This window comes from Vicugna pacos, chromosome 26 (assembly GCF_048564905.1).
Source record: "Vicugna pacos chromosome 26, VicPac4, whole genome shotgun sequence".
Taxonomy (NCBI): Eukaryota; Metazoa; Chordata; class Mammalia; order Artiodactyla; family Camelidae; genus Vicugna; species Vicugna pacos.
The window spans coordinates 16,579,153-16,591,942 of record NC_133012.1 but is presented as its reverse complement, the minus strand read 5'-3'; the positions used below and the strand labels follow the sequence as shown (position 1 = coordinate 16,591,942).

At 60.9% G+C, this 12,790-nt stretch overlaps 1 protein-coding gene across 2 annotated transcripts; it reads left to right on the top strand.

Annotated features, from left to right (window-relative positions):
* The first annotated feature begins 231 nt into the window (after nt 1–231).
* On the top strand, nt 232–11,317 carry LOC140689570 (uncharacterized). 2 transcript variants are annotated; one of them, XM_072950612.1, is made up of 4 exons: nt 232–432; nt 773–892; nt 1,326–1,452; nt 10,585–11,317. In XM_072950612.1, exons 3-4 carry the CDS (start codon nt 1,383–1,385, stop codon nt 11,127–11,129), a joined length of 615 nt encoding a protein of 204 aa, XP_072806713.1. In that variant the 5' UTR covers nt 232–432; nt 773–892; nt 1,326–1,382; the 3' UTR covers nt 11,130–11,317. The 2 variants fall into 2 exon arrangements, with proteins under 2 accessions (XP_072806713.1, XP_072806712.1); XM_072950611.1 differs by lacking the exon at nt 232–432 and having other exon boundaries at nt 749–892.
* Nucleotides 11,318–12,790: the final 1,473 nt, after the last annotated feature.

Genomic DNA, 12,790 nt, shown 5'->3' with positions numbered 1-12,790 from the left:
TGGAGAGTCGGTGGTGAGGGCTGGAAAGGGGCAGAGCTGCACCAACCAGGTGTGCGGACCTGAGGGCGTGAGGCTGGGCGGCCTGCCGAGGGTGTTCCTGCAGCAGTGCTGGCCCTGGGTGAGGATGTGGTGGGACCAGGGCTGAGCCAGCGGGGCAGAAGGAGGAGGAGCGGGGAGGAGGGCGCCAGAGGGTGCACAGTGGACCGGTCACTGGGCATCTGCAGGTTTGGAGGCGCTCTGCTGTGTGGGGCTCCAGGCCTCCCTGGGTCTGGGGACGTGGGTGTGATGTGACTCGGAAGGAGGCCGGGTGCGCTTCGGACAGCACCCGCCATCTCTCCCACCCAGGCCCAGTGCTCATGGTCGTGTTGCAGCCTCAGTTTTCCGTCCACTGTCCCAGCAACCCGTTGGTGGTATTCTGAGCAGAGGCAGAGGGTGAGAGTCCTGACTTGGCTTTCCTTCCCTGTGTTTCCAAGTCCACACTCATTCCGCAAGTCGCACGACAGGCCAAGAAATCGGGAGACGCGGTGTCGGGGTAAAGAATAGTGAGTTGATTTGGAAAGCCAGCTGACCGAGAAGATGGCAGGCTAATGTCCTGGAGAGCCACCTTCTCCGAGTGAGAATTCAGGCTCCTTTTACGCTAAAAAGGAGAGGGCTTGTGGGTGGTTGGTGCAAAGTCCTTGGTGCAGGAATTCTTTGTTTTTGCAGTTGTGGGTCAGCTCATGGGGCCCCTGTAAAACCTCTAACAAAACAAATGTTACTTTCTGTTCTGCAGCTGCTTGTGTGTATGGGAGAGCAAAAGAGGTTTTATCCTGAAGGCTGAGAGCCTTGAGAACAGGCTCTTCTGTCAATTTCAGGCTGAAGGCAACATTGATTTCCAAAAGGTGCAGAGCTGGTAAGACAGCCTGGAAAACAGCAGAGGGTTAAAGGAAAAAGAACAGATCTAATAGGCAGTCAGATCTGGTCTTTTCTATTACACCTGCTGCCCCAGCAGGGCTGGCCTCAGGGAGGAAGGGCGCCCCCCCCAGCCCCCGAGAGCCGCCTGCAGGGGGTGGGGAAGGCAGGGAGGGGGTCTGCCGTGCTGGGGAGGTAAACTAGACATGGCTGATACATGGACAGTGAGTGCAAAGTTAGAAAACCTCTGGGTTTTCCCTCTTTAGGGAGGGAGAGGGAGGCTCAGCATAGGTCCTTGAGCTTCCGCGAGAGAAGTGGCTCTCAGCCCAGGTCGGCTGCGGGCGCCTCTGGGGTTGTCACACCTGAGGGGCCCTCTGTGGACGGGTCCTGTGTTCTTGGCACTGACGTGGATTTTCCTCCTCCTCTTCCCCAAGGGGCGGTAGTGGCTCCGGGGGCAGCTTCCAGCCGATCACGGCCATCCTGCTGTCCTCATGCACGCTGGCCCTGCACGCCCGGCAGCTGGACGTCAGGCTGCAGCTGGACTACGTCTCCGCCTCGCAGGTAAGAGGAGCCCCGCTGCTTCCCTGGGGACCGGCAAGGGGGTCCCTCGGGAGGGGTTTCGGTTGGGGGCTCCTGGCTAGACGCCACAGCCGTGTGAGTGGCACCGTTGGGGTGAAGGAGGCTGGTGCCAGGGACAGGGCAGGTCCAGGAGTATGCAGGCCCAGGAGTGTGCGGGCCCAGGAGTGTGGAGACACTGGAGAGGGCCGGCCCAGGAGTGTGCAGGGACAGATGTGAGCAGACCCTGGAGTGTGCAGGTCCATGAGAGGGTCGGGCGAAGTGGGGGCTGGCCCGGGATAGGGCATGGCCAGGGGTGTGCAGGCCCAGAGTGTGCTTGCCCAGGGTTGTGCAGACACAGGACTGTGCAGGTGCAGGAGTGTGTAGGCCCAGGAGATTGCTGGCACAGGTGGGAACAGGCCTAGGAGTGTGCAGGCATAGGTGGGAGGAGGCCCAGGAGTGTGCAGGCCCAGTAGTGTGCAGGCCCAGGAGTGTGCATACAGAGGAGTGTGCAGGCTCAGTAGGGTGCAGGCCCAGGCCAGGGCAGGCCTAGGAGTGTACAGGCCCAGGAGTGTGCATGTCCAGGAGTGTGCAGACACCAGAGTGTGCAGAGACAGAAGTGTGCAGGCCCAGGAGTGTACAGGCTCAGGCCTGAGCAGTCCCAGGAGTGTGCAGAGAGTGGAGGGTGCAGGCCCAGGCCATGGCAGGCCCAGGAGTGTGCAGTCCCAGGAGTGTGCCGGCACACGTGGCAACAGGCCTAGGAGTGTGCAGGCATAGGTGGGAGCAGGCCCAGGAGTGTGCAACCCAGGAGTGTGCAGAACCAGGTAGGGGAGGCCTAAGGGTGTTCAGGCGCAGGAGGGAACAGGCCAGGAGTGTGCAGGCCAAGGAGAGTGCAGGGCCAAGAGAGGGCAGGCCCAGGTGTGTGCATGCCTAGGAGTGTTCAGGCACAGGAGGGAGGAGGCACACGAGTGTGCAGACGCAGGAGTGGGCAGACACAGGATTCAGCAGGCCCAGTAGTGTGCAGGTCCAGGAGTGTGCAAGCCCAGGAGTGTGCAGGCCAAGGAGAGTGCAGGCCCAGGAGAGGGCAGGCCGAGGAGTGTGCAGGCCCAAGAGTGTGCAGGTCCAGGAGAGGGCGGGCCGAACTGGGGGCAGGCCCAGGCGAGGAAAAGCCCAGGAGCGTGCGGCCCAGGAGTGTGCAGACGAGGGATTGTGCGGGCCCAGGAGAAGGCAGGCCCAAGAGTGTGCAGACACAGGAGTCAGCAGGCCCTGGAGTGTGCTGGCCCAGGTGTGTGCAGGCCCAGGAGAGTGCAGACAGAGAGTGTGGAGTCCCAGTAGTGTGCAGGCCCAGTTGTGTGCAGGCCCAGGATTTGCAGGTCCTGGAGTGTGCAGGCCCAGAGGTGTGCAGACACAAGTCGAACAACCCCAGGAGTCTGCAGGCCAAGAAGTGTGCATAGCCAGGACTGTGCAGTCCCAGGAGTGTGCAGACACGGGGCGGAGCAGTCACACGAATGTACTGGCCCAGGAGTGTAGAGGCTAAAGTGTGTGCAGGCTCTGGGATGCGCAGGCCCAGGAGTGTGCAGGTCCAGGGGTGTGAAGGCCCAGGAGTGTGCAGACAGAGGAGAGTGCAGGCCCAGGAGCGTGCAGGCCCAGGCCACGGCAGGCCCAGGAGTGTAAACGCCCAGGAGTATACAGAGCGAGGAGTGTGCAGTCCCCGGAGTGTGCAGAGACAGGGGTGTGCAGGCCCAGGAGACGGCAGGCCCATGAGTGTGCAGTTCCAGGAGTGTGCAGGCCTAGGAGAGGGCAGGACCTGCAGTGAAGAGGCCCAGGTTCGTGCAGGCCCAGGTATGTGCAGGCCCTGTAGTGTGCAGGCCCAGAGGTGTGCAGACAGAAGTCGAACAGGCCTAGGAGTCTGCAGGCCAAGGAGTGTGCATAGCCAGGACTGTGCGGTCCCAAGAGTGTGCAGACACGGGGCGGAACAGGCACACGACTGTACTGGCCCAGGAGTGTAGAGGCCCAGGTGTGTGCAGGCTCTGGGATGCGCAGGCCCAGGAGTGTGCGGGTCGAGGTGTGTGAAGGACCAGGAGTGTGCAGACAGAGGAGTGGGCAGGCCCAGGAGTGTGCAGATCCAGGAGGATACAGGCCTAGTTGTGTTCAGGCCCAATATTGTGCAGGTCGTGGACTGTGCAGGCCGATGAGTGTGAAGTTGCAGAAGTGTGCGGGCCCAGTAGTGTGCAGGCCCAGGCCAGGGAAGACCCAGACCAGGGAAGGCCCAGGATTGTACAGGTCCAGGAGTGTGCAGGCCCAAGAGTGTGCAGACACAGGAGTCAGCAGGCCCTGGAGTGTGCAGGCCTAGGAGTGTGTAGGCCGAGGAATGTGCAGACAGAGGAGTGTGCAGGCCCAGGGGTGTGCAGGCTCAGGAGTGTGCACACAGAGGAGTGTGTAGGCCCAGGAGGGTGCATTCCTAGGTGTGTGCAGCCCCATTAGTGTGCAGGCCCAGGCCAGGGCAGGCCCAGGAGTGTACAGGTCCAGGAGTGTGCAGGCCCAGGATTGTACATGCCCAGGAGTTTGCAGGCCCAGGAGTATGCAGTCTCAGGAGTGAGCAGATACAGGAATGTGCAGGCCCAGGTGTATGCAGTCTCAGGAGTGAGCAGATAAAGGAGTGTGCAGGCCCAGGTGTGTACAGGCCCAGGTTCGTGCAGGCCCAGGCGTGTGCAAACTCCAGAGTGTGCAGAGACAGGAGTGTGCAGGTCCAGGAGTATACAGGCCTAGGTGTGTTCAAGCCCAAGATTGTGCAGGTCCTGGAGTGTGCAGGCCAATGAGTGTGCAGTTCCAGGAGTTTGCAGGCCCAATAGTTTGCAGGCCCAGGCCAGGGAAGGCCCAGACCAGGGAAGGCCCACGAGTGTGCAGACAGAGGAGTGTGCAGGCCCAGGAGGGTGCATTCCTAGGTGTGTGTAGGCCCATTAGTGTTCAGGCCCAGGCCAGGGCAGGCCCAGGAGTGTGCAGGTCCAGGACTGTGCAGTGCCAGGAGTGTGTAGACACGGGGCGGAGCAGGCACATGAGAGTAGTGGCCCAGGAGTATAGAGGCCCAGGTGTGTTCAGGCTCTGGGATGCGCAGGCCCAGGAGTGTAGGGTCTAGGGTTGTGCATGCCCAGAAGTGTGCAGACAGAGGAGTGTGCAGGCCCAGGAGCGTGCAGGCCCAGGCCAGGTCAGGCCCAGGAGTGTACAACCCAGGAGTATACAGACCGAGGAGTGTGCAGACCCCGGAGTGTGCAAAGTCAGGTGTGTGCAGGCCCAGGAGTGTACAGGCCCACGTTCTTGCAGGCCCAGGCGTGTGCTAACACCACAGTGGGCAGAGACAGGAGTGTGCAGGCCCAGGAGTATACAGGCCCAGGTGTGTTCAAGCCCAAGGTTGTGCAGGTCCTGGAGTTTACAGGCCAATGAGTGTGCAGTTCCAGCAGTTTTCAGGCCCAGTAGTTTTCAGGCCCAGGCCAGGGAAGACTCAGACCAGGGAAGTCACAGCAGTGTACAGGTCCAGGGGTGTACAGTCCCAGTAGTGTGCAGAACCAGGTGAGGGCAGGCCCCAGAGTGTGCAGGCCCAGGAGAGGGCAGGCCCTAGGGTGTCTAGGCGCAGGAATGGGGAGTCCTAGGACCGTGCACGCCATGCAGAGGGCAGGCCCATGAGTGTACATGGCCAGGAGTGTGCAGGCACAGGAGGGAGGAGGTACACGAGTGTGCAGGCCTAGGAGTGTGCAGGACTTGTGAGGGCCGTCACAGGAGAGGGCAGGGCAATTTGGGGCAGGCCCAGGAGTGTGCAGACAGAGGAGTGTGCAGGCCCAGGAGGGTGCAGTCCCTGGAGAGTGCAGGCCCATTAGTGTGCAGGCGCATGCCAGGGTACGCCCAGGAGTGTACAGGTCCAGGAGTGTGCAGGCCCAGGAATGTGTAGGCACAGGTGTGGGCAGGCCTAGGAAAGGGCAGGCCCAGGATTCAAGAGGCCCACGTTCGTGCAGGCCCAGGTGTGTGCAGGCCCTGGGGTGTGCAGGCCCACAGGTATGCAGACACAAGACGGAACAGGCCCATGAGTGTGCAAGCCAAGGTGTTGCAGACCCAGGAATGTGCAGTCCCAGGAGTTTGCAGACACGGGGGGGAGCAAGCACACGTGTGTACTGGCCCAGGTGTGTAGAGGCCCAGATCTGTGCATGCTCTGGGATGCGCAGGCCCAGGAGTGTGCAGATCCAGGGTTATGCAGGCCCAGGAGTGTGCAGACAGAGGAGTGTGCAGGCCCAGGGGGGTGCATTCCTAGGTGTGTGCAGCCCCATTAGTGTGCAGTCCCAGGCCAGGGCAGGCCCAGGTGTGTACAGGTACAGGAGTGTGCAGGCCCAGGAGTGTATAGGCCCAGGAGTTTGCAGGCCCAGGCCAGGGAATGCCCAGACCAGGGAAGGCCCAGGAGTGTACAGGTCCAGGAGTGTGCAGGCCCAGGGGTGTGCAGGCCCAAAAGTGTGCAGGCACAGAAGTGTGCAGTCCCAGGAATGTGCCAGCACAGGTGGGAACAGGGCTAGGAGTGTGCAGGCACAGGTGGGAGCAGGCCCAGGAGTATGCAGGCACAGGAGGGAGCAGGCCTAGGTTCGTGCAGGCCCTGGAGTGTGTAGACACCAGAGTGTGCAGAGATAGGAGTGTGCAGAGAAGGAGTGTGCAGGCCCAGGTGTGTTTAGGCCCAGTGCTGTGCAGGTCCAGCAGTGTGCAGGCCCAGGAGTGTGCAGATCCAGGAGGATAAAGGCCTATGTGTGTTCAGGCCCAATATTGTGCAGGTCGTGCCTTTGCAGGCCGATGAGTGTGCAGTTGCAGAAGTGTGCGGGCCCAGTAGTGTGCAGGCCCAGGCCAGGGAAGACCCAGTCCAGGGAAGGCCCAGGATGGTACAGGTCCAGGTGTGTGCAGGCCCAAGAGTGTGCAGACACAGGGGTCAGCAGGCCCAGGAGTGTGCAGGCCTAGGAGTGTGTAGGCCGAGGAGTGTGCAGACAGAGGAGTGTGCATGCCCAGGAGTGTGCAGGCCCAGGAGTGTACAGACAGAAGAGTGTGTAGGCCCAGGTGGGTGCATTCCTAGGTGTGTGCAGCCCCATTAGTGTGCAGGCCCAGGCCAGGGCAGGCCCAGGGGTGTTTAGGCCCAGGTTCATGCCGGCCAAGGAGAGGGCAGGCCCAGGAGTGTACAGGCCCAGGAGTATACAGACCGAGGAGTGTGCAGACCCCGGAGTGTGCAGAGACAGGAGTGTGCAGGCCCAGGAGTGTGCAGGCCCAAGAGTGTGCAGGTCCAGGAGAGGGCGGGCCGAACTGGGGGCAGGCCCAGGTGAGGAAAGGCCCAGGAGCGTGCAGGCCCAGGAGTGTGAAGACACCAGAGTGTGCAGTTCCATGGGTGTGCTGGCCCAGGAGTGTGCAGACAGAGGAGTGTGCAGGCCCAGGTGTGTACAGGCCCAGGAGTATACAGACCGAGGAGTGTGCAGAACCCGGAGTGTGCAGAGACAGGAGTGTGCAGGCCCAGGGGTATACAGGCCCAGTACTCTGCAGGCCCAGGAATGTCCAGGCCCAGGAGTGTGCAGATGAGGGATTGTGCGGGCCCAGGAGAAGGCAGGCCCAGAAATGTGCAGGCCCAGCAGGGTGCAGGCCCAAGTATGTGCAGGCTCATGATTGTGCAGCTCCAGGTGGGTGCAGGCCAATGAGTGTGCAGTTCCAGGAGTGTGAATGCCTAGGAGAGGGCAGGCACGGCTGTCAAGAGTCCCAGGTTCGTGCAGGCCCAGGTTTGTGCAGGCCCAGCAGTGTGCAGGCCCAGGAATGTGCAGGCTCAAGTGGGAAGTGTTTGTTGGGCCTGAGCAACTGTCCCCTGTCCTCCACCTCTGTCCCTGCCTGGCTGCACCTCTGCAGCTGCTCTCCTGCTCTCCTGGCCTCTTAGCTCTGTATCCCTCTCCCTCTCATGGTAGTCTTCTCTGCGTTTGCCTGCCTCTGGACAGATGGCCCAAGTCAGGACCCATGGGGGCTAGGGTGGAGGGGACTGGGGACTGGGTGGGGGAATTCAGAGAGCTGTCCTGTCCCCTGTGGTCCTCATTTGCACATCCATGTACTGGGCTGAGGAGGAACTCCATGCCCCAGGACACGCCCTAACTTCACAGGTCGTGGAGTACGGCCTGGATGCCTGGGGAACCGGCCTGGTGGGCGAGGACAGGGCAGGAATGGACAGGGGCGGACCCACTGCCTCTGCTGCCTCACCTGCTGGGCTGGGGAGAGCTCTGCCCAGGAAGCAGGAAGGCCTAGCAGGATGCGGGCCTCTCCCAGGGCCCTCATCCCGGCCGACTGAGGCCCCGTGGGCCAGAGAGGCCATAGCCTGCAGGCTGGGGCGCCAGGGTGGGAAGGAGGCTGGGAGCCCCCTGACCGTGTGCCCTGTCTCCTGGGTGGCCAAGGCTGCCTGGCTGCCGTTCATTTGCTCAGTTTATCAGGTAATGAGATGAAAGTGAGGCTTCCAGACAGAGGGGGCGTTGAGCCGGGGGAGAATGGCTGCTTCCTTCTGGGCCTGGAGGGGCAGCCCACCCCCCAGCCTTGCCCACTCCTCTGCTGCCCCCTCACAGCCCACCCAGCCCAGGAGCCCTGTGGCCACCCAGCAGAGGGGGTCCTGCGAGCCTCTGCCGAGCACTGTGGGCCCCAGGAGTCCTTGCGAACAGTCCCCCATTGCGGTTACGCTAGTCTGAATGACATTCGTTAGGTGTCAGCTGTGAGTGGGACGCACGTTAACGGCACAGCAATGATAACAGAAGTAGCAGTCACCACTCGCTGAGTGTCCCTCCGTGGTGGTTGCGCGGCCAAGCTCAGGTGGCGGTCTGGGACCAGGAACAGGGCTCGTCTGTGATAAGGGCCAGGCACCCTGTGTCAGGACCCGAGGTCAGTCTGTGATGAAATTCAAGGCTCAGTGTGTGACCAGGGTCATGTCTAGGTCTGAGGGTCAGCCTGTCCTCTGAGCCGGTGGCCCCCTGCCTGGCCTCTCCACCCCCTCCTCCCACCACGTCCTCACCACCTGGGTCACCAAGGTAACCAGCCTTGAAATAATGGGTGTTTCAGCAGCTGAGGCCTAACTTGAATTTATCCTGAAAGACTCAGTTCTGCAGCAGTTGCCAGGGAAACTAAGGGGCATCCTGTCTCTCCCACCCACTGCCAGTTTCCACGTCAGTCAGGCTTCCACTTGACACCTGGGCTGGGGCAGCAAAGGGGGGTGGGCAGAACGTGCCCACCCTGGCCCTGCTACCAGTCCTGTCTCCTGGACCCCAGGCCTCTTGTGCTTTTGTCTCAGTGTGATGGGATGGGATGGGATGGCTCAGCAGGGGAGCCCACTGAGGTATATATAGAGTGCCAGGCGGGAGGCCCTGGGGTCGGTTTTGGCAGGCAGGCTTAGTCTGGGGCCAGCGAGCGGAGCACTTGGAATCTGATCCTGGATTTGATCCCAGCTCCTCTCCTTGTCAGCCTGGTGGCTAACTTGGTGTCTGTCTGCATCTGTCAAATGGGTGTGGTCATGGGGCTGTTGAGGTCATCCGAGCAAAGTGGTAGTGATGAAGGCCCCCTGGGCAGCCTCGGCTGTCATATCTTCAGAGCTGCTCCCCTGCCCTGTGCCGAGGGCATGGAGGCATTCCTGGGGCTCCCTGCCTTCCCCCGGGCTCTGGTCTGCTTCCCATCTCCTCCACCCTGGCCCCCAGGGTCTTTCCACAACATTCCCAGTTCAGAGTGAAGTCCTGTTTGTGCAGTATCCTTGAGACCCTGGCTTCACCTGTCTTCTGAGACTTGGGCCTCCACACCATCTCCAGGGCAGACCTTCCTCTTTGAGCCTCAGTTGTCTCTGCTGTAGGCGGGTGAACGTTTGGTTCCTGGGTGGACTGAGACTCAAGGCTTCTGTGTACTGAGGTTACCAGCACAGAGCAGGCGCAGGGGGTAGTCAGGACTCCCTTGCCCAGGTTTATACCCAGAGAGCCAACCTTGGGGAGAGCAATCTTCCTTGAAGATTGTGGGGCCCAGTCCAACTCAGCCTCCTCCCCAATTGGGGAAGCAGGGCGTCGCTTCAGGTGGGCAGGCTCAAGTCTTCCCATCTGAACAATGAGAGCAGAGAGGTCTCCCTTGTGGGATCACAAGGCATCGTGCCCAGACCCAGGACGTGGCTCAAAACCAGGTCCCTCGGCCCCCGCATAGTCAGGATTCATGCAGAACTCAGCCCTGCCCCTGCCCTGCGGCCCTCCCTGGCAAGTCCTCCCTGGGCCTCTGCTGCACAGCTGGGAGCTCAGGGGTCAAGCACGGTGCACGCCCACTCCCGGAAGGTTGCAGCCACCCCTCCTACCCATCCCTTGTCTGGCAGAGGGGCTCTGCCTCTGGGTTCAGGGGAAAGTGGGACCCATGGGAGGGTGGGCTCTGTGAGAGGAGAAGTTTCTGCTAGGGCGTGGGGGGTGTGATATTCTCAGTTGCCACATCACTCAGCAGGGAGAAGGAGCCCCGCCTTCCAAATTGGGGGAGTTAGGGGTGTCCCTTTCTAGCGTCCGGTTCATTCACCAGGCTCCCCTTGATGGTCAGTTCCCAACACAGGCACGGGGACCGCTGGGAGGGGACTCTGCACATCTCTAGCCGCCCTCCCCGGAACAGAGCACCTGGACACTGAACCTGCTGCCCATCAATACAGTGGGTTCCCTGGGATCAACTCTGATCCCAGCAACGTGCCCACACCTGTCATCTCCCACCATTTCAGGCATCAGTCCGTCCTCAGATGAGGGGTTTGAGGCCGTGGTGGGATGTACTTCACGGGCATAAATAGCATAAAACTACATGGTAGTGATGGTCGGACAGCATGGGAATGCACTTAATGTTCCTGAAATGCAGTTTAAAAGGGAAAAAATCTGTATTTTATTAAAGGAAGTGGGAAATGGAAAACTATAGAATGCCATAAATGATGTAAAACAAATAAACTAAACTAAAGAAGAAGAAAACAAAAGCAAATTCAGGGGTAGGGAAGTCAACTTCGGGTAGGAGAGGGGATACATGTTGGGATTTTGGAGAAGGTGTAGGAGGGGGCAGAGGGGGCTCAGCCCTAAGGGGTGATGATGCCCGAAATGGTTCTCCACTGCCCAGCGGCGCAGGTGCAGGTGCAGGATCTGCAGGCTTTTCAGGAGCAGCAAGATCAGCAGGAGCGGCAGGCTCTTCAGGAGCGGCTAGATCAGCAGGAACGGCAGGTTCTTCAGGAGCGGCGGGCTCTTCAGGAGCGGCAAGATCAGCAGGAGCTGCAGGCTCTTCAGGGGTGGCAAGATCAGCAGGAGCGGCAGGCTCTTCAGGAGCTTCAGGCTCTTCAGGAGCGGCTAGATCAGCAGGACCGGCGGGCTCTTCAGGAGCGGCGGGCTCTTCAGGAGCGGCTAGATCAGCAGGAGCAGCGGGCTCTTCAGGAGCGGCTAGAGCAGCAGGAGCGGCAGGCTCTTCAGGAGCTGCAGGCTTTTCAAGAGCTGCAGGCTGTTCTGGAGCGGCTAGATGATCAGGAGCAGCGGGCTCTTCTGGAGTGGCTAGATCAGCAGGAGCGGCAGGCGCTTCAGGAGCGGCTAGATCAGCAGGAATGGCGGGCTCTTCAGGAGCGGCTAGATCTGCAGGAGCGGCAGGTTCTTCAGGAGCGTCGGGCTCTTCAGTAGCTGCAGGCTGTTCAGGAGCGGCAAGATCAGTAGGAGCTGCAGGCTCTTCAGGAGTGGCAAGATCAGCAGGAGCGGCGGGCTCTTCAGGAGTAGCGGGCTCTTCAGGAGCGGCAAGATCAGCAGGAGCTGCAGGCTCTTCAGGAGTGGCAAGATCAGCAGGAGCTGCAGGGTCTTCAGGAGTGGCAAGATCAGCAGGAGCGGCAGGCTCTTCAGGAGCGGCTAGATCAGCAGGAGCGGCAGGTTCTTCAGGAGTGGCGGGCTCTTCAGGAGTGGCTAGAGCAGCAGGAGCGGCAGGCTCTTCAGGAGTGGCAAGATCAGCAGGAGCGGCAGGCTCTTCAGGAGCTGCAGGCTGTTCAGGAGCGGCTAGATTAGCAGGAGCAGCGGGCTCTTCAGGAGTGGCTAGATCAGCAGGAATGGCAGGCGCTTCAGGAGCGGCTAGATCAGCAGGAACAGCAGGCTCTTCAGGATCGGCGGGCTCTTCAGGAGCGGCAGGCTCTTCAGGAGCGGCTAGATCAGCAGAAGCGGCAGGCTCTTCAGGAGCGGCTTGATCAGCAGGAATGGCGGGCTCTTCAGGAGCGGCTAGATCAGCAGGAGCGGCAGGTTCTTCAGGAGTGGCGGGCTCTTCAGGAGCGGCTAGAGCAGCAGGAGCAGCAGGCTCTTCAGGAGTGGCAAGATCAGCAGGAGCGGCAGGCTCTTCAGGAGCTGCAGGCTTTTCAGGAGCTGCAGGCTGTTCAGGAGCGGCTAGATGAGCAGGAGCAGCAGGCTCTTCAGGAGCAGCTAGATCAGCAGGAATGGCAGGCGCTTCAGGAGCGGCGGGCTCTTCAGGAGCTGCAGGCTGTTCAGGAGCGGCAAGATCAGTAGGAGCTGCAGGCTCTTCGGGAGTGGCAAGATCAGCAGGAGCGGCAGGCTCTTCATATGCAGCTGGAGCAGCAGGATCTTCATGTTCAGCAGGAGCAGCTGGAGGGTGTTCGCGGTCTCGTGCTGGACCCTGGTGGTCCTGTTTTTGTTTTCTGGCGTCTTCCCCTGCCTCTGCCTGCTCTGGACCTGTAACTGTTGGACGTGGAGAGAGCTTTAAGTCTAGTGGTTCTGCTCAGGCACAACCTGGAAAAAGGTACCCACATGCCTCCCTTTCCACGTGCCTTTTCAAGGACAGAAATCTTCCCAGAGCTTTGCAGGCAGCTCCCACTGAGCAAGTGCCCACAGGCACTTGTTCTGTGACTGAATTCTTCCAGACAGGTGGTCTGAGGCCAGTCTTTGCTCTGGTCCCAACTACAGACTTTGGGGATGCCTCCCTGTGTGGCCCAGCCCTCCGCCCTCCCTCACCTACACACCCACACCGGCCCCGCCCTTCTCACCTTTGGGCTCTGCTTCGGGGGGCTCCTGGTCCTCTACCTGAATCCCCAGGAGGTGGGCACGGTGCTCCAGGTCAGAGCCGGGGGTGCTGAGCTGCCCCTCAGCCCTGGGCAAGATCCTGGGGAGAGACCTGGGCGATGTCTGGGCAGGAGGCCATGGTGGTGGGGAGCCCTTCATACCCAGACTCTTCTGGAGCCTGTGCTGGCCTTCCACAGTGTGGCACACCAGCCCCTCACTTGGAGAGGTGGCATGAGTGTCCTGGTTCCCCGGATCCTGCGGTGTCTGGCTCTGCAATGACAGTGACCGGC

Excerpts from the sequence above, each read along its gene's own strand:
- LOC140689570 (XM_072950612.1), top strand. The coding sequence starts at position 1,383 with ATGCACGCTGGCCCTGCACGCCCGGCAGCTGGACGTCAGGCTGCAGCT. Across the intron at positions 1,453-10,584 it reads ACTACGTCTCCGCCTCGCAG|CGGCGCAGGTGCAGGTGCAG; the intron begins GTAAGAGGAGCC and ends TCCACTGCCCAG.